Source organism: Epinephelus lanceolatus, chromosome 3 (assembly GCF_041903045.1).
Source record: "Epinephelus lanceolatus isolate andai-2023 chromosome 3, ASM4190304v1, whole genome shotgun sequence".
Taxonomy (NCBI): Eukaryota; Metazoa; Chordata; class Actinopteri; order Perciformes; family Serranidae; genus Epinephelus; species Epinephelus lanceolatus.
This window is the reverse complement of record NC_135736.1, coordinates 14899301-14927037: the sequence shown is the minus strand read 5'-3', so window position 1 is coordinate 14927037 and position 27737 is coordinate 14899301. Positions and strand designations below refer to the sequence as shown.

Below are 27737 nucleotides of genomic sequence, written 5' to 3'. Positions count from 1 at the left end.
CTATAGGCGCCAGCATGCCAGAGGGCGCCAGGGAGTGAGGTGTTTTTTGTTCTTTCCCATTCTATTCGAAAAAATAGACAAGAATACCCTACAAAACAACAACAGTACATATAGCCATACGTCTTTAAGTAATGATGAAATAATATTTCTAATTTAAATTTCTGCCTGCTTGGCATCCTTCTACCTCTCTGGCAGGCAGCATCAATTTCGCCACGGTCCCTAACCGCGCCCCTTTCCTCCTCCCCCCGCTACCTGCCGTCTTCTGTAATGTGATGCTGCTGAGTGACAAACTGACAGCCGGGTGCCATCGTCATGAAGAGGCAGAAGCTCTCTGGGGCGCAGTACAAAAACAAATACAAGAAGAGGAGGAGAAACGTGAACGAGACCGAGGTAATGATGTGATGTGATGAACACTTCATTTAAAATGGTAGAAACACAACGTAAGTTACAGTTACTTAAGCACTTGCAAGCTAACATCAGCTCATTAGCCGCTAATGGTTAGCGGTTAGGCTACTAACGTTACTACGTAACGTCAGTGTTACTGCGACTTCATTAGCCACTTGTTTGAGGAATACTTTAAGCATTCATCTAGAGTTAATGTCAGTTAATGTTGCTCCCATCTTAGAGAAAGCTGGAAAGAAAGACTCAAAGTGTTTGATGGAATGAATAAGCAACATAATTGAATATATTGGCCTATCTTTTCTTTTAATGTTTAGTGTGCTGCTGCACAAACCACTCACTGTTTACCAACCAGGCATATATTCATATACTGTATATTTATGTTTTCCAATTTTCAGATTTGTCCAATTTGTGATGTTACAGTTCCATTTTTTATATTTTGGCTGTTTGCTGTGTTTAAAATGTCATTAGATCGAGGCAGGCTGTAATGTTAGGTGCTATTATGGTTATGCCATGATGGTTTCACAATCAACAGCTATTTGATTAATATATTGTAAAAGCCCAGTTTGTCAAAAATATGTATCACCTCTTTTTAGATGCACTTCTGAAGTATTTGTCCCCCACCTCTGCAAATCCTGGGCCTACTAATGTAACTGCAGCCACCTCATCCACCTCAGCACCAAGTGATGCAGCCTCAAGTGGATCTCCCTCCCACACACAAACTGCCAGTGGAGAAAAGTGCAGCAAATATCTTGCGTAGGGTGCCAAATTGGTCAGGCACGGCCCTGCTTCTAAAATTTCATATAACCTATGAAGGATTTTTTTAAAATTGACATTTCTACTCTGATGAAATTATGAATGTGTTATAATGTAATTTGAAGTGACTTAACCTTTATAGAAACAGTTTGTCAGAAAGTGTGTAGTTAAATCATATGAACCTTTGAAAGATCATAAAAAAAGACAGGTCAAAGATGTTAAAGATGTCAGCTATTGGGGCACCAACAGTCATGAAGGCAGACATGAAGAGAAATAAAGTTCTATGATGATTAAAAAAGCTAAAATAATGAACGGCTTTGGATCTATGAAAAGACAGTGGTCTTAAAACTTGGCCACCAAACTCCAAGACAACTGAAACACTGATTATAAACAAGCTGCTCATAAAGTGGCTCATTAACACAGACACAAACAGATAAGCCTCGACAAACACACACATTCATTTACTGCTGGTTTCACTGCTTCGATCACTGAGAATCATTACAAGATTGTGATAATATTATTGCTACTCTGATTCAGTTCCTGCAGGTTGTAATTCGAATAATACTTATTCTACCTACAGTATATAAATGTATCCATAAATTAAATTAAATTAAAGTTAACTTTTACCTAATTAAAGCACCTATAAATAAGTTATGGATGTGTGTGCGTCCTGATGACCTTGTGATGTTTTTATTTGATATGAATCTATGGAGGAAATCGTCTTGAATGTGCAAGTGTAAGAGATAGTGAGGTTGCTGAAGGGCGGAGGTGATAAATGTGTTATCTCTGGGGTAATCAGAAACAGAGAAGAAGAAGAAGAAGAAGAAGAAGCAGTTCAGCGCAGTTCTCAGAAGACACTGTTACACATCTTTGTCATATTTTGGTGTGTTAAATATTTTGAGTTTTGTCTCAAAGAGGAGGCTGAGATGACTTTGGACCATGACAGCGTGCCTGATGCTTCATCCAGGAGTAAGTCATTTTCAGTAACAGAGCGTGAGTTTGGAGGGCATCATTTTTATCAGAGTCAGGTGTGGGGGTTTTGATTCAGAAAATATCATAATTAGGCAACAAGCTACATATGAAGTTAATTTTTAATCTATTTAATGAGGAGAGGGTGTACAAGAAGTGAAATGAAAGCAGATCAGAGAACACAATATCACACCTGACTGCCTAATAATAATTATGGTGGTTTTGCATGTTTGATTTTCCGCACACAGAGGACAGACTCTTCAGACTGGTTGCTCTGAGCTTTGGACTCCTGTGTATCCTACAAGCTGCTGCCAACATTTCCCTGCGTCTTGCTCTCTGTGAGTGATCTTACATTTCTCTGTAATTTCACCCTGAGACTTAAATTCACCATCTCAACATTACAAGACCAAAGCTTGGAACTACAAACACACTTACCAGCTATGATGATTATGTGACATACTGTATAGTGTGGAGCCAACTTAGTTTCAGGAGTAATGAATTGCAGATGAAATGAACACAGCCCCACACCAAACATACACATGCATACTGTATGGTGTGTACATAAACTAGAATTAACACAAGAGTAGGTGTCTTTTCCCATGACACCCTAACCTCAGTGTTGATATATGGGATATATGGGACTATAGGTACCTAAGGAATCCAGTGTTATCGACCATATCACGCCACCTTCTCGGCAAAGAGGAAGATGGGCGTGACCATTTTCATGGAGGTCCCTCGACCTCTCACCTCAGGATATCTGAATAAAAATGGGAGCTGTGGGTACCCACGAGTCTCCTCTTTACAGACATGTTCCCTTTATATTGATATGATGCAGTTTGGGGCAAAAATCATGCAGTATAAACATGTTATGTTCTGCCTAATTTCTGCATCCTGGGTCCCTAAACAGTCTTGGTATTGAATAAATTGGGTATGAATGGAAATCTGAGACTCTCTTTTATTCAGTGAGCTCAGGTTTATTCATGTGTGTTGAGGCACCCAACTAAAACACAGCATTTATTACGGAGGGTTAACTACAGTAGAACAAATGTATCTTTCTGCTCTTACAGATGCAAAAATGCTAGATTATGAGGCCATTATCAAAAATCTGACTGAAGAGGGAGAAGATTTGAAGAGGAAGATGATCACCTTTGGTGAGTACGAGGAAGAAACCAAATACATTCTCATTAACATGGGAATAAAAAGATGCATTATAAAAATGTTTTTCTACCTCCTGTTAGGCCAACATGTTTTTTTGTTCTTATATTCTTATACTACTTCCTATGTGAACTTTATTAGCATCATTTTTATTTATCATTATTATTATTTTGCTTTCTTCAACAGATAATCACTCCCAACAAGGATGGGTGTATTTCAACCACAGTTTTTATTACATTTCTTCTATTAACAAGTCCTGGCAAGACAGTAGAGACGACTGTCTGCAAAGAGGTGCAGACCTGATCATTATCAACAGCAGAGAAGAACAGGTGAGTAATTTGGCTGTGAGAGAAAAAGGGGAAGTCAAATCAAAGGTCAAGTAATCTCTCAAGACAGATTCTGCAATTTACATTGTAAAGGAAGAAAAAAAATCCTTTTTTTTTTTTTTTTTTTTTTTTGTTTTACCGATGTATTTCCAGATTGGGTGGAGAGTGGCTAAAATTGTAATATTTCATTTATGTTTTATATTGTTTTTTTTTTTTTCTCTCTTTCTCTCGCTCTTACTGTAAACAAGGAATTTGCAAGAAAGTTCAAAGGGCTCAGGTGGATTGGACTGACTGACAGTGAGACAGAGGGGACATGGACATGGGTGGATGGGACTGCACTGAACACAAGGTTCATAAATTCCTTTTTTTATTAAAGATAATGATTAATATGTAGTATTGCTATATATTAAGGAACTGGTCTTCCTACTACTGCCACCAGTACTTCCAGCTGGTGGCAGTACTGAGTGCACTGCCGCTGAGCAGCACTCCAGTAGGTGAGTGGGGAGGAAGTCCTGCACCACCTTTGATTTTATGTGTTGCAGAGGTGGAAATTATGAATCACTCAGCTTCTTCTAGGTGTTTCATTCAGGGCTGATCAAAGATTTGAGCAGTTTAACTTTCTTTAGGCCAAGCTGTTGCACCACTGTTCAAATAAACTCTTTTACACCTTGGGTCACCAAAAAACTAAAATTATTTTTTGTAATGCTGAAACACTCAGGCGACCCGCCAAGACTTCACTCCAGCTTCTTTGGTTGTGTTTCCTGCTAAGAACATTCTTTGATGTTTGTTTTCAGCTACTGGAACGCTGGGGAGCCCAACAGCTATCAAGGCATTGATGAAGACTGTGGAGAAATAAGGCTTTATGACAGGGAATACAACTGGAATGATTCACCATGTAAACAGCAAAACTTCTGGATCTGTGAGAAGGTGGTGGCTCCATGACTCAGCATCCAAATCTGCCCTAGACTGGCGATCGATAAGCTGCAGGGGAAGTGTCTCATCATCATGTACGAACACCAACATGTCACCACAGGAAAAACACAGGTGTCAATAATAAAATGAATGATGGCTAAAGTCCATGTAACTGCTTCACTTTCAGGGTCCTGGTGTGTTGGCTCACTGTCACAGTGTCACCATTTGTTGGGACACTTGAATAGAACAGAGCCATTAGTGTTACACTGTGCTTTCCTGACAAGTCAAAATGTCTGCTATTGTTCAAAAAATTAGTGAAGACAGAAATATATCATTAATATATTGATCGATTCATTACTAAATTAATTATTTTGTCAGTAGCCATCATTATCATCTTCATATAAAACCTGATTATATTGCAATCGTCACAAGTTCAACTCTGCAATCACTTCTGACAACATCAAGTCTTTAAAGTGTATATAATCACATCAGAGTGCAGATACATTTCATTTGTTTAATTGTCTAACCTTCGGTAGACCCTTTAATGACTCATCAGCAGTGTCAAGAGGAGCTTTTGTAAATCTATGATTGCTTTACTCACTGCTTTGTGTACAGCCCAACACATTGTGTATTTATGAATAAATTGTATCTATTTTATGATAGGTTAGAAGTTGATTTTGCATTTATATTATAATTGGCTATTTCAGGATAAATGGTTTTTGATTTATTCAGAAAATAAATCAAAAACCGTTTATCCTGAAAGAGCCAATTTTGCTATATTATAAGCTTTGAAGCATCAGCTACTAAAACAATGGAGTTATTGGATTTCTGAGCTATGCACAGTTTGCAAAATTGTTTTAAATACAGTCACTCCACTGTTACAACTGTGTACTCCACTGTTCCCAGTGTACAGAGACAGTTGTCACATATGCCAGGGATGGTTGTAACATGTCTATAAATAAACATAATTAATCAAACAAATACTCAAAATGAAAAGATTATTTATTGTTCATGTTACTGTGACTATTCATTCATTGGTCGCAAAATAAATGGAAACACACAGATGTAGCTTACATGATACAAAGTAGCTGGTCTGTGGTAAAGTGTAGACCTAGCTTACACTAAGTAGCAAGCTTGTGCGCAGGAGTGTTATGTGTGTTGCTTGGCAACAGTATTGTTCCAGTTGCTGGACTATGTGTGTTGGTGGAGCTAAATATATCATTAAATAAACAAACAAATCATAAGCTGTTGCGGCTTTTTATCGTTAAAATGGTGCTTGTAGAATTGTTGTATAAAAGCAATATCACACTGGAGGTCGTGCTGTTATACTGAATATTATCAGCACAGTTAAAATTATTTGGCACTGATTTTTTTTCCATCTGTGCCATCCTCAGGAAATGTTCTGCCTCTTGCTGTTTTTTTCCTGTTATCTTATGACCTGCTTTTCCACTGACTTAGCATGCAACTGATCATCATTAACTTAGCATGTAATCAAGTCTGTTCAGGTCTTCAGGTTTTTTAAATACAAATGGAGGTACTTGGTTCAGAGATGGTTGTAACAAGGCGTTAAAACTGTCCCAGTATCCCCAGCCTCACCTACTGTAAACTACCCTGACTGTTAGTTTAACAAATGTGTATCATTTTTATTTTTAGCTTGAAAGACGCTGATTCTGATGAGACTTGTTTGGACTCCTTGACATTTGATCTCAGCACAGTATCCAAAGTTAAAATTTTACCTAAAAACAAACAAACAAACAACAACACCAAAACAAACAAAGAAAAAAAGAAAAAAACAAAACAAAAAACTAAACCCAACAAAAACAAATAACACCAAAAAACAAACAAACCCATTCACAAAACATTTGCCAATTATTTTCTCTGGGAATTTTTAAATGTGGCTGCTTTTTTGTAAACAAGAAGACAATCTCACTGAATATGTGCAGAGTGATGTAATCACTCCAACTTGTTTCTTATTGAAAGGAATTCAACTGCCCCTGTCACCACTGTCCCTGGTGTCCAATACATTATCATTTTGTTATTCTTTGGTAGGTCTTGGAAAGCCTATTCCATCTTTTTTGTAGTTTGTTTAATTGATCTATCTGAAAACACTATTTGTCTGTGTGTTTTGATGATGTCCTTCTATTAACTTCTTGATCAAGTTGTCGTCTGTACCTTCAGTGTTCAGAGAAACAGATAACAAAATGATGTCTAAAAGCCATCATCCCTTAATGATTTCCCTGAATAAATGTGATTTCTCTTGTCAAAGTATAGAAAAGAAGGAGATCTAGCCTAAGAAATAGAGACTGATGAAGTCAGGTTTTTGTTGTTGTTGTTGTTGTTGTTGTTGACACTAGGTGTGTGTTTTTAAAATGACACAGCAACATAAGGATGTCCTTACCCTTACTGCCATAGGTTTATGATGTAATATAATACATATGTGTGCTCATATGTGTCCTCGTCTAAACACCAGGTCGACATCCAACTTCTTTTCTAGTGTTAGTGAGTTCCATCATTAAAGTATCATGTTCATCACCCTCAGTGACAAACCTCCACTTCCTTTGATTTCCTCAGGCAGCGCATTTTTTGCTGCTGTGTTGATGTTATCACAAGAAATTTGGAAACATGCAGATTTGTATCTCATAACTGTGAAAGACCGTAAAGTTCAGTCTGTAATCAGGTATCCTGCATGTAGAGAATCATGACATTTAAATCTACACTTCTGTGGTTGGGAATCAAATGTTTATTCTTGAGAAATTGGTCTCATTATCACAGTCATCAAATGCTCCCCCGCATCTCTCAAGGCAGACTTAAATGCAGCTTTTGATTTCATATTGAATCGGACCTAAACCATCCAGTGCTTTTGTAAACCAACAGTAGTATTTTGAAACTGATAGAACAGAACTGGACAGATGTGATCCAGTTTCTTGGTCTTAGTGAGAACTCAAGCAGGAGCGTTTTGAATCAGCTGCAGCTGTCTGATCAGTTTTTTTCGGCAAAGACAGTTATGGTAGTCAAGTCTAGTGAAAATAAATGCATGGACAGTGGGGTTTTTTTTGTAAATCTGGCCGAGACACAAGTCGTTCTATCCTTGATATGTTCTTAAGGTGATAATAGACTGACTTTGCAATTGTCTTAATGTGGCTATTGAGATTCAGGTCTGAGTCCATGACTAAATGAAGATTTCTGGCTTGGTCCGTCAACTGAGCACTGACTTTTAATTGTTGCTACTTGGCTCCAAGAACAGTTAACTCAGTTTTGCCTTTGTTTAGTTGGAGAAAAATGTCACACATTCAATAATTGATTTGTTCAATGCACTCAGTCAGAGCTTGTATTGGACCAAAGTCCCTGGTAATATGGTTATGTAAATTTGTGTGTCATCTGCATAATTATGGTAACATTTTGTTTTATTTCCTCACCTTTGCCAGAGAGCGAAGCTTTTGATTTCCTAGTCCATTTGAGTCCCAACCCTCACCTATGGTCATGAGATTTCGGTAGTTACAGAAAGAATGAGATTGCAGATTCAAGCAGCAGAAATGAGCTTCCTCCGGAGGGTAACTGGCCTCAGCCTCAGAGATAGGGTGAGGAGCTCAGACATCCGTAGGGGAGCTCAGCATAGAGCCGCTGCTCCTTTGTGTCAAAAGGGGCCAGTTGAGGTGGTTTGGCCATCAAACAGTATGCCTCATGGATGTCTCCTGCAGGTCGAACTGGTAGGAGGCCCTGGGGTAGACTCAGAACATGCTGGAGGGATTATACCTTATCTGACCCTGCTGACACTTCAGGATCCCCCAGGAGGAAGCTTTGTTGGGGAGAAGGACATTTGGAGTATTTTGGTCATCCCGCTGCCCCCTGAGTTCTGGCTAAGCAGATTAAAATGGCTGGCTGGATGGATGGATTTTTTCCACCATAATCTGAGACTGTGGAGGAATGTAGATGTTAAACAGTAGAGGTCCCAGAATGGAGCCTTGGGGAACTCCACGTCATTTTTGTACACTCAGATGTATAATTATTTATATACACAAAGTAGTCTCTATCCTTTAAGTGGGAACTGAACCAGATTAGTGCCGTGCCAGAAAGTCCCACCCAGATTTCCAGTTGATGTCACAATATGTTGTAGTCAGCCGTATCAAATGCAGCACTGAGATCCAGTAATACTGGATTAATATGGATTAAAAAATCTTTTCATATCTCAATAAAAAATGGTCTTGGTGTGCAAAGGGCTACGTCTTTATATGCCAGTATTGTGTTAGAAAACTTGCTGATTGAGTGTATAAAAATAGAAAATTTTCTCTTCTGTTGTGGGAGAATTGCAGGTCATGATTATAATATATGTATGTACATATTTGATTTCTCTTCATAAAAGAAGTGTTCTGGTGAAATTTGTCAATATCATTTAAGATCCACAATAACTGATGGGGTTATTCTGAACCATGAGAACATCAGGTGATCAGGTGAGTTGAAGCTGTTGTTTTAACCCAGGGAAATAAAATGTATGTACATAAAGTGTAAAGAAGAACCAAACAGCAATAATGTCATACATTTATTTACACAGAACTTATCTAGCATCAAATGCAAAGTACCTTTAAAGAAATAAATGAAATGCAGAAGCAAGACAATCCAATATAAAAGTAGTAAAATTTAGACCCAAAGAAATAAAAATGCATCTGTATCTCCAGATAAAACAAGGGGGCTTAAAAGACAGCAAGCATGAGCAAAAACCCAGTCACCTGATGATCTTTACCTGGAGTCTGTCTGGACACAATCGCACTCAAAGAAACAAATACAGACACATTAAAAATATATGTACAAATCTCACACTGAAAGGCACATCAGCCCCTAAAATTAAAGGACAAAATATGTTGTTTGTACACAACAAAGCGTTTTCTACTCCGATGCCCCTATCTGCAGGACGATGTCATTTGTTGTTGCCCTCAAAAAAATTTCAAAATCACAGTGGAATATAAATATGTTTAATGATGAGACAACATCATAAGGGTTTGGTTATGCCCTGAGTTATACAGCCATTTTGTTTTCGCAGATCCAGAATTTTTTTGTTTCACATGATGCATCATTCCAGGTATTTCGGTGATCACTGTCATTTGTTTCTACACAGTCTTCATTTCCGCCATTATTGTTGGGTTCCTCAGATCTCCAGAAGCTGAAAGTAAACACAAATATGCTTTTAACACAAAACAGAAGCATTTCATGAACAGCAACACACAGAATGTGGACAAGTTTAAGTTAAAACAACAATTAAATATTATTTTTTGTTGACAGTGAAATTATAATCTCTTAAAACTCCAGAGTAATGTGTGTACCTTGTTGTCAGCAGAGTGCCATCCACCCATTTCCATACCCCCTCTGTCTCTCTGTCAGTCAGTCCAATCCACATTATCTTTTGGTATTGTCCTGTGAAATTCTTGTTTTAAAAGAGAAATTCATATTTAAACAATGTCTCACGCATGCAAGTGCACACACACACACACACATACACACCTGTTCCTCTTCGCTGTTGATAATCATTAGGTCTGCACCTCTTTGCACACAGTCATCTCTGCTGTCTTGCCAGGTTTTTTCGATTGAAGAAATATAGTAGAAACTACCACTGAAATACACCCATCCTTGGTTCAAATAATGATCTGTTGTTAGAGGAAAGAACAGACATTTCTAAACAACAAAAATACGTTGAAAAACTACTTTGAACGCATGTGTGCACTTTTACCTGCTCAAAACAAAACAACACAAAACAAACAAACAAAAACGTTAGGACAAGTAATTTTAGTCACAAGCTGATGAAAGCTTGTCTGAAATGTATTGGAAACACATTATTTAGAACGTTGTGAGGCCTGACCACATACTCTGTAACAGCATGTGACTATTTTTTATGCACATGATATGTTCCTTTTTTTGTTTCCTTACGACACTCACCAAAGTTACTCAGCTTCCTCTTCAACTCATCTCTCTCTTCAGTCAGGGTTTTATAATTCTCCTCAATACCTAGTGGAGAGGTTATCGTCACTTACACCAGAATGTTCACAACTAAAGAGAAAGTTTACTTTCAAACAGAATGTCCACATTAAACTGATCTATTAATGACAGTTAGTCATTAAAGCTACAGTTTGTAACTTTATTAAAAAATAACTTATTGTCATATTTGCTGAAACTGTAACCGCTTCCACACAGAAGTAGATAAAACACATGATCTAATCAGGTTCCTCCTCACAGTGCTTCTAAGAGGGCGTTTACACCTTGCCAGCTATTTTCATAAACGGACATTCCACCATCTCCATTTTCAAAAAGATCTTCGTTTACACTTACCCGTGTATACAGTACAGGCCAAAAGTTTGGACACACCTTCTCATTCAATGCGTTTTCTTTATTTTCATGACTATTTACATTGTAGATTCTCACTGAAGGCATCAAAACTATGAATGAACACATGTGGAGTTATGTACTTAACAAAAAAAGGTGAAATAACTGAAAACATGTTTTATATTCTAGTTTCTTCAAAATAGCCACCCTTTGCTCTGATTACTGCTTTGCACACTCTTGGCATTCTCTCCATGAGCTTCAAGAGGTAGTCACCTAAAATGGTTTTCCAACAGTCTTGAAGGAGTTCCCAGAGGTGTTTAGCACTTGTTGGCCCCTTTGCCTTCACTCTGCGGTCCAGCTCACCCCAAACCATCTCGATCGGGTTCAGGTCCGGTGACTGTGGAGGCCAGGTCATCTGCTGCAGCACTCCATCACTCTCCTTCTTGGTCAAATAGCCCTTACACAGCCTGGAGGTGTGTTTGGGGTCATTGTCCTGTTGAAAAATAAATGATTGTCCAACTAAACGCAAACCGGATGGGATGGCATGTCGCTGCAGGATGCTGTGGTAGCCATGCTGGTTCAGTGTGCCTTCAATTTTGAATAAATCCCCATCTGTGTCATCAGCAAAACACCCCCACACCATCACACCTCCTCCTCCATGCTTCACAGTGGGAACCAGGCATGTGGAATCCATCCGTTCACCTTTTCTGCATCTCACAAAGACACGACGGTTGGAACCAAAGATCTCAAATTTGGACTCATCAGACCAAAGCACAGATTTCCACTGGTCTAATGTCCATTCCTTGTGTTTCTTGGCCCAAACAAATCTCTTCTGCTTGTTGCCTCTCCTTAGCAGTGGTTTCCTAGCAGCTATTTGACCATGAAGGCCTGATTGGCGCAGTCTCCTCTTAACAGTTGTTCTAGAGATGGGTCTGCTGCTAGAACTCTGTGTGGCATTCATCTGGTCTCTGATCTGAGCTGCTGTTAACTTGCGATTTCTGAGGCTGGTGACTCGGATGAACTTATCCTCAGAAGCAGAGGTGACTCTTGGTCTTCCTTTCCTGGGTCGGTCCTCATGTGTGCCAGTTTCGTTGTAGCGCTTGATGGTTTTTGCAACTCCACTTGGGGACACATTTAAAGTTTTTGCAATTTTCCGGACTGACTGACCTTCATTTCTTAAAGTAATGATGGCCACTCGTTTTTCTTTAGTTAGCTGATTGGTTCTTGCCATAATATGAATTTTAACAGTTGTCCAATAGGGCTGTCGGCTGTGTATTAACCTGACTTCTGCACAACACAATTGATGGTCCCAACCCCATTGATAAAGCAAGAAATTCCACTAATTAACCCTGATAAGGCACACCTGTGAAGTGGAAACCATTTCAGGTGACTACCTCTTGAAGCTCATGGAGAGAATGCCAAGAGTGTGCAAAGCAGTAATCAGAGCAAAGGGTGGCTATTTTGAAGAAACTAGAATATAAAACATGTTTTCAGTTATTTCACCTTTTTTTGTTAAGTACATAACTCCACATGTGTTCATTCATAGTTTTGATGCCTTCAGTGAGAATCTACAATGTAAATAGTCATGAAAATAAAGAAAACGCATTGAATGAGAAGGTGTGTCCAAACTTTTGGCCTGTACTGTATATACACAAGAGCATGCCAAACCTGTAGGTGGCAGTGTAACGACAAGCTTAAGCCTTCCATGTATCCATTGTCACCATAGCAACATAGGTCGCACTTTTGACACAGGCGCAACTTCCGGCGCATACTGTGACGTCGGCTGCCTATAACTCCGTTTATCTCGGTTTATCTCAGTTTACATGCAAAAGAGCAACCAGAGTTTTCCAAAATCTCCACTCTGGCCGGAGTTTTTAGAAAGACTCGTTTTCAGAGGAGAAATCTCCGTTTGCGTGTAAACGAAGGGCACAAACGAAGGAAGATGTCTCCGTTCATCAAAATCACCGTGTACGTGTAAACGGCCTCTAAAGCACTTGTTAGAATCTACTGCGGCTCACAGAAAACAACCAATCAGAACCGAGGAGTCTCAGCCAGCAACCTGATCAAGCTGATAAAATATGAATGCTGGTCATACTGTCAAACTAAGCAGCGCTGATCAAATATGAATCCAGATTCTATTATTGCGTCACGTATTTCTTGCCACAATTGTTTTCAGAAGTTTTAGTGCACTGTTTAGCTGTAAAATGGAAAATTTGCTCCAGCTCCTGGGCTGTGCTTTGTTTTCAGCTCAACTGTTTCCAACATAGTGGCCGGGTCACAAACTCACTTTCTCATTCTACAGCTAAACAGTATATATGTTTCTGAAAACATCTGATGTGAGAAATAGTTAATGCAGTGGCAGAATCTTGATTAAGAAATTTCACACGAGAGGGAGTGATGTTATACTCGTATATCATCACGGCTGTGATTCGGTCATAGGCACGAGGCCGACAATCACAGCCGTGACGATATATGAGTATAACATCATGAGCTCGAGTGTGATATTGCTTTTATACAACAGTTGAACAGTTAAATAAGCAAGGCTGATTAAGAAATGTTGAAAAATGAGGACAAAATAGATAATTTAAGCATTTTATTTGTCTTCCGCCAACAAAAATAGTTCCCTCAGGACCCTCCGCTGTCACCGTTGCTATGTAACGTTAACATAAACATGGTGCGCCAGGCACTTACTCTTTATACACATTTATCTGCACATTTCCATTAATTGTGCAGCCGGTGAAATAAGTCTCTGGTGACTGCATGGTGGACTGTGGCTTCACAGGCAACGCCGACTCTGCCTTCTGATCTGACAGTGTGTTGCTCCATCGTTTCCTGCTCTCCATGGATGGCTTCCAGTAGCTTTTTAACGAGCTCTCAGACCTGCAAGACAAACGTTATACTTTAGGGCCCGACTCCTAATTAGAAGACTAACTTTACACATAGGCTACGTTAAAACAACATCATACCTGTGCCTACTCACTGTCATGATCTCCCTCGCTTCAGGTCCCGCATCTGACAGCTTCTGTATGGCAGTCGCCCTGAGGCTGAGATTGGTGTAGATAGCTGTTGTCCCTGCCTCTTTACACAACTTCGGCAGCATCTGTGCGAGTAACTTTATTCCCAGTGGAGCTTTAGTGTACCAGATATTGTCTGTGTGAGCTGCTGTCATCCTGGGCTTCAGATAAAGGGCATTTGCATCTGGTGGAAGTTTGTTTAAATACTTTTCCAGGGATGTAACGTAACTGCTGACCTAACTGACACTAACCATCAGTTTTGATTTGATTGTTGATTGCAATCAGCTGTGAGGCGGAGTGATACATACACAGTGAAATAACCGTGATGTTGTACTCCAATATCGTCACAGTTTTACTGTCTCTCGACCAATCAGATTGCAGGGCCGGAACTAACTGTTGTATAATTCATATTTGATCTGCGCTGCCTAGTTGAAAAGTTTGATAGCAGCTCACCAGCCATGACTGACAGCTGCGTTAGAGGCTCCTCGATTCTGATTGGTTGTTTTCATTTACTGTGTGATACTGCCATTAGAAGCAATACGAGGAGAAAGAGTACGTGATTTTAATTCTTTACAGAATATCTGTCTTATGTAACACTGTGGATAAGTGACAGTTTCAGCAAATATTACACAATGTATTTTTTTTTAAGTTACTAACTACAGCATTTAAAGAACTATTCTCTCAAGCAAATACAGACCAGAGACGCAAACTGTCACCTAATGTACACTAGACTTCAGGAAGTTGAAAATACTGCATGATAATGCATGATAATAAATCATGAATTCAACCATAGAAAGTCCCATCCTCTCTTCCAGATTATTGGAGTAGTTTCATTATCGTACTTATGAAGGTTGATGCTCCTCAACTCGTCTCTCTCCTCAGTCAGATTTTTAAAACTGGCATCAATCCCTGGTGGAGGGGCTAACATCATTTGCAACAGAATCAGATTATGTTCACAACTAAAGAGACAATTCACTTTAACACAGAATTTCCATATAACATGAATCTTTCCATAAAGCTGTAGGTATTTTTATAAGTTAAATGTATCTGTTAAACAAACAATTCTGTCATACAGCGACAAACCACACAACCATGGTATCACACAGGAAATGGCAACGCCTGTAGTGACAAACTTCAACTCTGTTAGAAAATGAATTCATATTAATTAATATATGATGTAATAATTTAATAAAACTCACAGAGAGCAAGACGGAGGGAAATGTTTAGAGCAACTTGTAGGACACACAGGAGACAAAAGCTCACGGCAACACATCTGAGCAGTTTTCCTCCTGTGTATGGAAAACACACACACACACACATACACACACACAAACACACAGTGCATTACCTGATTAACAGTTTTCTAAGCACTTAGGACACTAACCACAACTATCACAAAAAGGCGAGAAGACTAAAAAGGGACGACTGCTGGTTGTCAGACTCTTTTTTGACTTTCTGTCAGACATCAAACAGGTCTCGTTGGTATAATGTCACAGCCATGTGATCGAAATTCTAGTATTAAATATCATCTTTGAAATGGGTAATCTGTCCGTCAAAAGGTAAACATGACATTCATACAAAAAAAGAAAATACAACAATGTTTAAATGGTCACAGAGTTGATAAAAATAAATAAATAAATAAAGACCAGGAAACTAAAAGGACGTTTCCACTTCTACACTGAACCTACACAGATTCTCTGGATGATGTTTTCTTAAATCTCTAAATGACAGTATACCCTGTGTGACCTTGTGATGTTACTTTGATGTTTCAAACAGCCAAACATTGATAGCAATTCTGTCTCACCGGGCACTGTGGTACCATCTTCATCACTGTGACTCTTGGAGGCAGCAGTCCTGGCTGACGCATCAGAGAGGTTCATCATCTCCACAGTGATCTCTGATGCATTTTCATAGACGGCCATATTTCACTCAGAGTGTGATGGATGTCTTACTGGTGGTTTCTGTGATCTGCTTCTTCTTTTGTGCGCTGCTTAAACTGCAAAGCACTCATGTACTTCCTCATTTTAAAGTACCGGTAAATGTTTTTTTCACACTAATTTCACTGATGTCATATTTTTCATTTTGAGATTCCATGCCTTCTTAAATTCAACAACATTAAATAAACAAATGAGCTCTTTACACCCAGTAGTCCTTTTAATTATTGGTATTATTGTCACAAAAGTTAAGCTCCTATAACCAAAAAAGATACAATACAAACTTAACTGTCAGAACAGATACAGGCTCAGTGAACATTTACTCAGAAGTGAGAAGAAGTGCTCACAAAAATAGACTTCCTCCTGTACAGTGAGAACTGCTCTTCACTTAAAGGAAGGTCTGTTTGTCTTAAAAAAGTCACAGTAATGTTGAGAGTTAAACCTGAATTTCTTACATGATGAACAAAAAACACGAGAGACAATGCATCAACTGTGAAATTATTTCATTGAGAATTATAAAATGTTTACTAGCTAATTCCTGATCTGTTAGCACACTGGGACGAACTTTTCATTGCTGTTATTGTGATATAGTCACAACACGCAACACAGAATACTATCTGCTGTTGAAACACAAAACAAGTCATCACTGTTGGAAATTCACTTTTGTCTACCTGCAATTGTGGCTAGTAGATTCCAAAATCTAACAGCCACTCAATAGATTACCATGGTGTTTGGGCTGACTGAAGCAAATCTAGCAGATATTTGCATATTTGGCTGGTGACTGGTGCTAATTTCCAACCCTGGCTGGAAGAATTGGAGGTAAGATGGTGGGTTTTCTAAAACAGGTGCTGCAAACAGTGAGAACTGATCTAATCCCTGAAAAACAACAGAAGTGTGTCTGTCATGTTCACAACAACGTCTCTTAAACCATGACTTGGTTACACCTGTTATTTTGAATAGGCATCTAGTGCTGCTCAAATGTTATTTTCTGATCCATTTCTGACTTGTCTGTTGATATTTTCCTTCTCTGCTTCTGCCCCCTACGTAATTAGAAAAGACAACAGAAGCGAAACCATCGGTTGTAGTTATTGTGCAGCATATACTCAACAGGAAGAAAGTCATATGATACATTTTCACCATGTCAGGAAAGGGTTCATACTTTAAAAGCAGATATCTCAAAAGATGGAGTGAGAAGCTGGTCATCAGTGGAGGGGTGGGTTATTTACAGCAGAGGTGCCATTTCTTTGTTGGAAATTTCCTTTCATGAGAACATGACTGCATAGCGTCAAGATGCATTGTTGCCATATAACTACTATATGTCGTGTGTGTGTGTGTGTGTGTGTGTGTGCGCGCGCGCGCGCGCATCGGGGCGAAACTCCGCCGTGCGCAATACAGAGAGCACAGAAGAACTGTAAATGCGCCACCATGTACAGACAGAAATGACATGCCGTGGTATAAATAAGATAAATAACATAAGGCTATTTAGTTTGTTTAATAAAAAGACATGGACCTGGGGTCCGTTTCACAAAGCAGGTTCAACAAACTCTGAGTCTAATCCTGAACTCTGAGTTGATCTACTCTGAGATAGGAAACTCTGAGTTTCCGGTTCCAGAACAGCTGATTTGAATCAGTTTAATCAACTCGGAGTAGTTTCACCTGGAGTTAAGCGCGTGCACCACAACTATAAAAAGCCAGCATAAATGGAGCTCCGATTCGACGAGTCACCATGGCAACAGGGAAGAGGAGGGCTGCGTTTTTCACCCCACTAGAATTATAAATCTTAATGCGCTCATACGGTGAGTTTGAACACGTTTTCAAAAAGAAGTGCAACACCGCTGCAGCTGCAAAGGAGAGGGAGACGGCGTGGGAGAACATTGCTGCTTGGGTCAGTGCGTAAGTTTAAATGTAGTCCTTTGCAATCACAATAATATTACAGGGGAAAACTGCTTGAATGGTAGCCTATTAATTTATTTCATTTAGCTGCAATCCCGCGGGGGAGAAGCGCACTTGGCAGCAGCTTAGGATGAAATATAAAAACATTGTTCAAACAGGTAAGACCTCGGCATAATCTCATGGGGGTACCTCATTTTGATCATGTTTTACATTGCAAAGTAAATATTAAGTGGCTGTTTGACTGTGCAGTTGTTTTATCCCCAACATAATGCTGTTTTCACACACATAAATGTCTTCTCATCTATATTATGTTCTGTTAAATAATTAAGCCTATTTAAACTAACACAGACTTCTACTCAGCCAACAGAAAGAAGGCAGATGCCAGTAAAACGAGCACACTTTTCTAACCGCCGTGCATACAGTTGCCTTACTCAAGTGCTCAGCATCTCCGACATTGTACAAAAAACTTCCATTTGCAAAGAAACGCAGTGCAACACACAATATCTGCTGGGATGTGAGAGCATGACTACGATTGGTAATGTTGCAAATGTAAGGACGGATTAGGTTGTGTATGTAGATGATGGACTGTGACGTGAAACGGTACAGCTCAAAAAGATAATTGTGTGGAAATGCTAGAACATCTATGCGCAGTCTGATAACCATCTCCCAACGAATATTTAATTCTCTGCGCAGTAATGCTGCACCTTCATCCACACAATCGTTATCAAAAGGACATGCCATGTTAGTGAAAAAAGTCGCCACCTACTGTGCCTAATGGACTTCTAATATACTGACTCTGATTTTTTTAATGATTTTTTAAAATGACAGTCGGCAGAACTAGGCTACACCAAAACTTGCCTGCTGATTGAATGAATGAGGAAATCCAATGCAGTGTGTGGCTCTCAAAGAGGGCGGAGACAGAGAGAAACTCGAGGTTCATTGAGAAAAACCTGCTCCCGACCAGGTTAGGTTCATAGAGTCTGTTACTACGGTAACTGACCAAGAGCTTAAGTTACCTCTCTCTCTGAAACAGGCTAGAGTTACCTCCCTCTTTCTCTGGTTTGAGTTACCTCCCTTTTTGAAACAGAAAACACAGAGTTTCCCTCATTTCAGGGTTAACAGACTCTGAGTTTTCACTAAACCTGCTTTGTGAAACGGACCCCTGATCTATAGGCCTGGATATGAAGCGTCCGTAGCGCCAAATAATATAATGGTAGTTTCTAAAGAGCTAAGACGAAAAAAATAAAATAAAATAAATCAGCCCTCCAGATGTACGTTAAGTCATTTTTCTTTTGATGACTGAAATGTTTAACCACTAATCCTTAGCCGTATTTTAAGTGTAACCCTTCACCATAAATAACACTAGTGTGTTTATCAATAAAAATAGAACATTTTTCACACATTAAAAGCACAACTTAAAATTAAAAGCATAACTTGGCTCTCAGAATTCACCAGATTGATGCCTTTAAATCAAATATATATACAAATATATTTCTCCCGGAGGAGCATGCCCCCGGACTTATTTATTTGCTGTTGTTGCACTACTCTTGCTAGCCTAGAATTTGATAATAATCACATGCAATAATTCAAAAACCATCATTCCAAATGATCTTCAAGCATTATAATGTAATGTAATCAATAATGTCTAATCAACCTCCTTGACTGATATTTTTTTAGTCAAATAATGTGAACATTTTCTACAGCTGGCCCAAATCAAAACATGTTTGTGCCTTTAATTAATTACAAATCACAATTGAAAATAAATCTGTTTTACGATGTAACAACATTGGTTTGTTTGTGTCCAGATTTACAGAGTCATTTTCTTTTCACAGATCCAGAAGTTTTTAATTACACATTCTAAATCATTCCAGCTGTTTTTGTAATCATGGTAGTTTACTGCCACACAGTCTTCGTTTGTGCCTTCATAATTGTTTGGTTCCCCAGAGTGCCAGAAGCTGAAATGAAAAAACAAATATGCTTTTCATAAAGAACACGAACTATCAACACATTAATACACAGAATGTGACTAAGTTAAAGTTAAAGCAATCATTGAAAATTTTGTTTTATTGACAGTGAAATTGTCAGCTTAGGTACTGTTATGTCTAAATTTGAATTAAAGAGTGATGTGTGTACCTTGTTGTCAGCAGAGTGCCATCCACCCATTTCCATACCTCCTCTGTCTCTCTGTCAGTCAGTCCAATCCACATTATCTGTCGGTATTTTCTTGTGAATTCCTTGTTATTAAAGCAAAACAAACAAACATATAATATACATGTATAACCACTGTCACATGCATACACACACACACACACCCACACCTGTTCCTCTTCGCTGTTGATAATCATCAGGTCTGCACCTCTTCGCACACAGTCATCTCTGCTGTCTTGCCAGGTTTCCTTGATTGAAGAAATATAGTAGAAACTACTACTGAAATACACCCATCCTTGGTTTGAATAGTGAGCTGTTGATAGAAGAAAGAAAAAGACATATAAATGCTTCCAGGTTGAAGATGTGTGTCAAGCAGCCACATTTTAGAATATGTAGCTTCTTTGCAGTAACACCTAGATTTGATCCTGAACACTCTGTTTCTGTTTTATTCTACATTCAGAGAATGTAGAGTCTGTAGGCAAACCCCGGAGATCTTGCCTCCAGAAGAAGAGCGGAAGAGCCCTGGTTTCCGGTTGTAGGCTGTTTTTGAAGTCCGCATGATATTGATCAATCACGTTTGAGCCGGCTGCAGTTGTTGCCAGGTTAAACGGTCCGTGCGGTGAACTAACGAGGCGGCACTGCAAACTATGAATCCATCGCGATGGTTCAGCATATTTACTTAAATATAAATGGAAGTCGGAAACGGAAATTCGCCTCCTCCGCCCAAATCAAACCGGAATGCCAAAAAATCAGGGGTCTGCCCCCAGAGGCTGTATCACTGTCTTCCGGAAGTCAGACACCGAATAGCCGATGGGTTCCGAGAATGGTCCACAACCAATCACTTTATAACAGACGTTCCGTATTCCATTAATGTGAATTATAATGTAGTCATAATGCTTTATGTCTACACTCATAAACATGCACAGTGCTTTCTTGAAACACATTATTCAGAGTGGTCTGAGGCCTGAGGTTTTTGCTCACAGGGATTACTTTGACATACATTTTGAAACTTAAGTGACGTTTAATATGAACTCCTGACACAAAATAAGGAAAAGCATATTAGATCCTCACTGATGTGTAGCAACTATTTTGTGTTAGTAAATTGCGTGTTTGTTGTGTTTTGCTACTGCACATGTTTTCTTCTCAATCAATTTGAATAGAGGAATTAATGACAAAAGATGTATATACTGAGCCACATTAGTATTGGTCTTCCACTTTGAATTAGATTCATCAGATCTTGTATGAGACTCGTCCTAAACTTAACAAGGTCATTCAGCTTCCTCTTCAGCTCGTCTCTCTCTTCAGTCAAGGAACTCTGCTGTGAAGCTGCCATTTTGAGTAGAGAGATTACAATGATTTTCAAAAGAATCAGAGCATGTCCACAACAAATCACTATATGACAGAATTCACATTCTTCATCAGTGTATGAAGAGAAAACCCTGGTTTAATGCTGAATGTGTTGAGGCCCGTAGAAAATATTTTAAATCTATGAATATATTTAAATTTAACCGCTCTGCTCAATGTAAAGTTGAAATAAAATGTATAGCTAGAAAGTATAAATCCATCATATGGAAATGTTCAAGGCAGTTCTATGATTTTTTACATAGGAAACTTCGTACACTTAAGAAATCTCATAGTAATGAATATTGGTCTATTCTAAATGCAGGTAAACTATCTGGAAGATTAGGAAATGTATCTATAGAAACCTTTGCTGAATATTTTAAGAAACTCTCCCCACTGACTGGTGTTTAGGAGTGATAAAACCATTATACAAAAACAAGGGACCAGTAGATGATCCTGAAAATTACGGAGGTATTACTTTGCTTAGTTGTATTGGTAAGCTTTTTACGGCTGTAATAAATTACAGACTAACTGCTTATATAGAGTCTGAAAGAATTCTTGAAGAAGAGCAGGCAGGGTTTAGGAAAGGCTTTTCAACCCTTGACCATATTTTTGTTCTTCACTCACTGGTTGAATTGTACTTGTATAAGAAAAAAAGACTGTATTGTGCTTTTGTTGATTATAAAAAAGCGTTTGATTTGGTAGATAGGTCATCACTACGGTTTAAATTAGTTGCACTTGGTATAAACAGAAGAGTACTAAATGTGATACATAATATTTATGAGAATGCCAAATCTTGTGTTAGAGCTGGTTATGATTTATCTGAACAATTTGTATGTAATGTAGGAGTGCGTCAGGGGGATAATTTATCACCACTATTGTTTGCACTATATTTAAATGACTTTGAAAAATATGTGAGTCAATGGTACAATGGACTACAACTTTTCTCAACTGAATGCCGCATTGTGATGAATGGTGAAATAAGGATATATTTGAAATTATATGTCCTGCTTTACGCGGATGATACGATTGTACCGGCAGAGACTCCTTCAGAATTACAGGCCGCATTAAATGCAGTTGCTTCTTATTGTAAAAACTGGTATTTAACTGTCAACACAGACAAAACAAAGGTTGTTATTTTCTCTAGGGGGAAATTACGGATACTCCCAGAATTTGGTTCAGATAAATTAGAAGTTACTTTTGAGTATGACTATCTTGGAATGTTATTTAATTTTAATGGACAATTTGATAAAGCAATAGCTAAGCAAGTTAAACTAGCTAAAAGAGCTTTATTCTCCTTGGAAAACAGAGTTACTAGATTACAGTTACCCGTTGATATACAATGTGAGTTATTTGACCAGCTTATAGTGCCTATTCTTTTATATGGAAGTGAAGTCTGGGGATTTCATAAACTTGACCAAATTGAAATGCTTCACAGATCTTTCTTGAAACGTTTACTTAATGTTAATAAACGCACAGCAAATTGTATTATTTATGGAGAGTTTGGTCGAAATAGTTTAGATTTAAAGGTAAACATGAGAATAATTAACTTTTGGGTACATTTAATTAGTCATAATACAGCAAAAATCTCTTTGACTGTGTTTATTGTTTTCAAGACTTTGTATGATGACAATATTTTTCAGTGTAAATGGATTTCCAAAGTTAAAAATATTCCTGATGATTGTGGTTTATTGTACTTATGGCATGACGCTGGACGGATGAACCCTAAATATTTAAAATTAATGACTGAACGTGGATTATCTGACATGGAACTACAGAGCTGGCATGAGAAATTACAAAGTAACCCTTTATGTGATAGTTATAAATTGTTTAAAACTGATTTCACTTTTGAACCTTATCTGATTATGTTAAGACCTGCCGAAAGAGTTTGTTTGTCTAAGTTTCGGTGAGGAAATCATAAGTTACCTATCTCTGAGCGCAGGTATGATCGTGAAAATGTCCCCCGGAAATGTACTCTTTGTTTGACTGGCAATCGAGGAGACGAATATCATTATGTACTTGTGTGTTCTTTTTTTGATAAAGAGAGAAGAGAGTTGGTCGGACAGTTCTATAGAGCAAATCCAAATATTTATAAGTTTCAAAAGTTAATGTCATCTCGAAAAGTAAAGGTCTTGTCAAATTTGTTGAAACTTTTAAAGAAAATCTTGAATAGTTTCTCTTGATTTGCTTTGACTTGTATGTATGTACACAAATTCTGTTTTATTTATTTTGTTGTACATTGGCTGCCGCCTGTTCTGATTTGTTAATGTTATTTTTTTTGTCTGCCCCTTATACCCCGGGGAGGGGTCAAAAGGAATAAATGAAATGAAATGAATTAGTGACAGGTATAGTTTGTTTGATATTTGTCAACACAAACCACTCTGTCACACAGAAATAAACCTGCAAGCATCTGGTGACCGGGTCTTGGGCCATGGGGCCCCGTCGGGCTCAGCCTAAATGAGTAACATGGGGCCGCCACCCTGTGGGCCCACCACCTGCAGGGACTGGCATTGGTGTCAGGTGCATTTTGTGCTGGGCAGCAGGCAGGGGCAGGGCCCCGGGCGTGCTGATCCCAGGCATCGTGGACTGGCTCTGCGGTCGTGGAATGTCAATTCTCTGGTGGGGAAGGAGCCGGAGCTGGTGCGGGAGGTGAAGCAGTACCAACTAGATATAGTTGGGCTCACCTCCATGCACAGCACTGGTTCTGGAGCTAAACTCCTGGAGAGGGGTGGAAGTCCTGCTTTTTCCAGAGTTGCACAGGGTGAGAGGTGTTGGACAATTGTGGGGATACTCACAAGCCTCTGGCTGAGCACCACTGTGTTGAGTTTCACCTCGGAGAACAAGAGGGTTGCCTTGATGTGACTGTGGGTCGCTAAGAGAAGGTCTCTGACTGTTGTTTGTGCGTATACACTGAACAGCAGTGCGGAGTACCCGGCCTCCTTGGAGTCTCTGGGCGGTGTCCTGGTGGGGGTGCCGACTGGGTACTCCATAGTTCTTCTGGAGGACTTTAATGTTCATGTGGGCAATGACGGAGAAACAGACAGGTACTGTATGGCCAGAAGGGCTGCAGCTGTGGTGGTTGCTGAAGCAAAAACCTGGATGTGCAAGGAGTTTGGGGAGGCTATGGAGAAGGACTTTTGGTTGGCCTCAAGGAAGTTCTCACAGACTGTTTGATGCCTCAGGAAGGGAAAGCAGGACTTGTCTCAGGCTGTGCTCAGCAGAGAAGGATCCCTCGGGGGGTCTTGTGGGGGGTACTGCAGGATTAGGGGGTACCGGGCTCGCTGCTACGAGCCATCAGGTCCCTGTATGACCAAAGTGAGAGCTGTGTCCACATACTCGGCATAGAGTCAAACATGTTCTTAGTGGGTGTTGGCCTTGGCTTGTTCCCTTGTCACTGATCGTGTTTGTGATTTTCATGGACAGGATCTCCAGGCGCAGCCAGGGGGAGGGAGGGGTCTGGTTTGAGGACCTCAGAATTGCATCTCTGCTTTTCACAGATGATGTGGTTCAGTTGACTCCATCACAGCATGCAGGTTGTGGGAGAATTAGTGCCTCAAGCGAGGGGGTTCAAGTATATCTAGGCCTTATTCACGGGTAAGTGCAGAATGGAGCATGAGATGGATCGGCAGTTTGGTGCAGCTTCTGCAGTGATGCAGTTGTTGCACCGGTCCATCGTAGTGAAGAGGGAGCTGAGCCGGAAGGCAAATCTTTCAATTTACTGGTCCATCGACGTCCCAACCCTAACCTATGGTCATGAGCTCTGGGTAATGACAGAAAGATTGAGATCGCGGATACAAGCAGCCGAAATGAGTTTCCTCTGTGGGGTGGGGTGAGGAGCTTGGACATCCAAAGGGAACTTGGAGTTGAGCCACTGCTCCTTTGTGTCGAAAGGGGTCAGTTGAGGTGGTTTGGGCATCTGATCATGATGCCACCTGGGCGCCTCCAGCTGGAGGTGTTTCGGGTACGTCCCACTGGTAGGAAGCCCCGGGGCAGACCCAGGACATGCTGGAGGGATTACATATCCCATCTGGCCTGGGAACGCCTTGAGGTCTCCCAGGAGGAGCAGGAAGGAGTTGCTGGGGAGAGGGATTTCTAGGGTGCTTTGCTCGGCCTGATGTCCCCGCGACCCGGCCTTGGATAAGCGGATGAAAATGGATGGATGGATGGATGGATGGATGGATGAAAATTGTGACTTGGAGTTATTTTTACTTTTATATTAAATATGAATGATGAATTAAAACCTGGAATGTCACATACTCTGTAAAGTATTTTCACCCCAACTGACGTCACCAGTTATTCAGCAATTATGCACATGATATGTAAGTTTTTTTATTTCCATATCATACTCACCAAAGTTACTCAACTTCCTCTTCAACTCATCTCTCTCTTCAGTCAGGGTTTTATAATTCTCCTCAATACCTAGTGGAGAGGTTATCGTCACTTACAACAGAATGTTCACAACTAAAGAGAAAGTTTACTTTCAAACAGAATGTCCACATTAAACTGATCTATTAATGACATTTAGTCGTTAAAGCTACAGTTTGTAACTGTCACGACATCCACACAGAAGTAGATAAAACACATGATCTACTCAGGTTTCTCCTCATGGTGCTTCTGAGGGCATTTGTTAGAATCTTACGTAGCTCACAGAAAACAACCAATCAGAGCTGAGGAGTCTCCAACGCAGCTGTCTATCATGTCAATCACTGCTTGTGATCTACAGTCAAACTGTCGATGCATGACCGCAGTTATGAATCAAGATTCTGTCAGTGCATTGCCTATTTCTTGCCACAAATGTTTTTCATAAGTTTTAGTGCACTGTTTAGCTGTAAAAAAATAAATTTGCTCCAGCTCCTGGGCTGTGCTTTGTTTTCAGCTCAACTGTTTCCAGTCACTTTCTCATTTTACAGTTAAACACTGCACTAAATATGTTTCTGATCTTGATTCATATTTGATCCGCGCTGCTTAGTTGGAAAGTTTGACAACATTTCACCAGTCATGACCGACAGGTTGTGTCAGATTGTCAGACAGGTTGTGTCAGATTGTCAATTGTCAATCCTGTCAATCATGTCAATCATGTCAATCATGTCATGACTGACATGATTGACAGCTGCATTAGAGACTCCTCGGCTCTGATTGGTTGTTTTCATTTACCCTGTGGAGGATGTTAGAGCAACATATTCATACCCATGGTTTTAGAGTGAGATGTCCAGCAATAACTTACAGGTGAAATTAATAACAGTGGATCATCATAACAGTCCTCTTGGCAGAAGATTTAACTGGGATTATTCTGATGACATGTAACACTTGTAACACTGTATTATATGCACAGTATTGGATCCATTAAATCCAAATTATTGGAGTAGTTTCATCATCGTACTTATGAAGGTTGATGCTCCTCAACTCATCTCTCTCCTCAGTCAGATTTTTAAAACTGGCATCAATCCCTGGTGGAGGGGCTAACATCATTTGCAACAGAATCAGATTATGTTCACAACTAAAGAGACAATTCACTTTAACACAGAATTTCCATATAACATGAATCTTTCCATAAAGCTGTAGGTATTTTTATAAGTTAAATGTATCTGTAAAACAAACAATTCTGTCATACAGCAACAAACCACACAACCGTGGTATCACACAGGAAATGGCAACGCCTGTAGTGATAAGCTTCAACTCTGCTGTTAGAAAATGAATTCATATTAATTAATATATGATGTAATAATTTAATAAAACTCACAGAGAGCAAGACGGAGGGAAATGTTTAGAGCAACTTGTAGGACACACAGGAGACAAAAGCTCACGGCAACATGTCTGAGCAGTTTTCCTCCTGTGTATGGAAAACACACACACACACACACACACACACACACACACACACGCGCGCGCGCGCACACACACACACACACACACACACACACACACACACGTACACATACATTACCTGATTAACAGTTTTCTAAACACTTAAAACACTAACCATATACAACTTCCGCAAAAAGGCGAGAAGACTAAAAAGGGATGACTGCTGGTTGTCAGACTCTTTTTTGACTTTCTATCAAACATCAAACAGGTCTCGTTGGTATAATGTCACAGCCATGTGATCAAAATTCCAGTAATAAATATCATCTTTGAAATGGGTAATCTGTCCGTCAAAAGGTAAACATGACATTCATACAAAATAAATGAAAATACAACAATGTTTAAATGGTCACAGAGTTAAAAATAAAAAAAACATAAATAAATAAATAAAGACCATGAAACCAAAAGGACGTTTTCACTTCTACGCTGAACCTACAAACACAGATTCTCTGGATGATGTTTTCTTAAATCTCTAAATGACAGTATACCCTGTGTGACCTTGTGATGTTACTCTGATGTTTCAAACAGCCAAACATTGATAGCAATTCTGTCTCACCGGGCACTGTGGTACCATCTTCATCACTGTGACTCTTGGAGGCAGCAGTCCTGGCTGAAGCATCAGAGAGGTTCATCATCTTCACAGTGATCTCTGATGCATTTTCATAGATGGCCATATTTCACTCAGAGTGTGATGGATGTCTTACTGATGGTTTCTGTGA

The 27737-nt window shown here is 39.4% G+C and overlaps 3 protein-coding genes across 4 annotated transcripts; 1 reads left to right on the top strand and 2 right to left on the bottom strand.

The window, feature by feature from the left end:
* Positions 1–205: 205 nt before the first annotated feature.
* Positions 206–5721, top strand: LOC144461826 (CD209 antigen-like protein C). Its single transcript, XM_078165506.1, has 7 exons — positions 206–390; positions 996–2124; positions 2373–2462; positions 3192–3275; positions 3466–3608; positions 3854–3954; positions 4400–5721. Exons 2-7 carry the CDS (start codon positions 2082–2084, stop codon positions 4545–4547), a joined length of 609 nt encoding a protein of 202 aa, XP_078021632.1. The 5' UTR covers positions 206–390; positions 996–2081; the 3' UTR covers positions 4548–5721.
* A 3341-nt stretch (positions 5722–9062) lies between these two features.
* On the bottom strand, positions 9063–15851 carry LOC117255097 (CD209 antigen-like protein C). Of its 2 annotated transcripts, none has more exons than XM_078165521.1 (6): positions 15645–15851; positions 15040–15129; positions 10434–10511; positions 10011–10153; positions 9833–9933; positions 9063–9672 (listed from the first exon to the last, which is right to left on the bottom strand). In XM_078165521.1, the coding sequence occupies exons 1-6, from the start codon at positions 15760–15762 to the stop codon at positions 9528–9530; spliced, it is 675 nt and encodes a 224-aa protein (XP_078021647.1). In that variant the 5' UTR covers positions 15763–15851; the 3' UTR covers positions 9063–9527. The 2 variants fall into 2 exon arrangements, with proteins under 2 accessions (XP_078021647.1, XP_033479567.2); XM_033623676.2 differs by having other exon boundaries at positions 9066–9672; positions 10443–10511; positions 15645–15847.
* Positions 15852–16582: 731 nt separating this feature from the next.
* Positions 16583–27728, bottom strand: LOC117255098 (CD209 antigen-like protein C). Its single transcript, XM_033623678.2, has 6 exons — positions 27575–27728; positions 26897–26986; positions 25507–25575; positions 19986–20128; positions 19801–19901; positions 16583–19622 (listed from the first exon to the last, which is right to left on the bottom strand). The coding sequence occupies exons 1-6, from the start codon at positions 27690–27692 to the stop codon at positions 19475–19477; spliced, it is 669 nt and encodes a 222-aa protein (XP_033479569.2). The 5' UTR covers positions 27693–27728; the 3' UTR covers positions 16583–19474.
* Between the last annotated feature and the right edge of the window lie 9 nt (positions 27729–27737).

Bases quoted from the DNA above. Each gene is read 5' to 3' on its own strand.
- LOC144461826 (XM_078165506.1), top strand. From the start codon at position 2,082: ATGACTTTGGACCATGACAGCGTGCCTGATGCTTCATCCAGGA. The intron at 3,276-3,465 runs GTGAGTACGAGG...TTTCTTCAACAG, and splicing joins GAGGAAGATGATCACCTTTG to ATAATCACTCCCAACAAGGA. The intron at 3,609-3,853 runs GTGAGTAATTTG...ACTGTAAACAAG, and splicing joins TCAACAGCAGAGAAGAACAG to GAATTTGCAAGAAAGTTCAA.
- LOC117255097 (XM_078165521.1), bottom strand. From the start codon at position 15,762: ATGGCCGTCTATGAAAATGCATCAGAGATCACTGTGGAGATGATGAAC. The intron at 10,512-15,039 runs GTGAGTTTTATT...CCTCTCCACTAG, and splicing joins TTCCCTCCGTCTTGCTCTCT to GTATTGAGGAGAATTATAAA. The intron at 9,934-10,010 runs GTGTGTATGTGT...TTTTAAAACAAG, and splicing joins TCAACAGCGAAGAGGAACAG to AATTTCACAGGACAATACCA.
- LOC117255098 (XM_033623678.2), bottom strand. From the start codon at position 27,692: ATGGCCATCTATGAAAATGCATCAGAGATCACTGTGAAGATGATGAAC. The intron at 20,129-25,506 runs GTGAGTATGATA...TTCTATCAACAG, and splicing joins GAGGAAGTTGAGTAACTTTG to CTCACTATTCAAACCAAGGA. The intron at 19,902-19,985 runs GTGTGGGTGTGT...TTTAATAACAAG, and splicing joins TCAACAGCGAAGAGGAACAG to GAATTCACAAGAAAATACCG.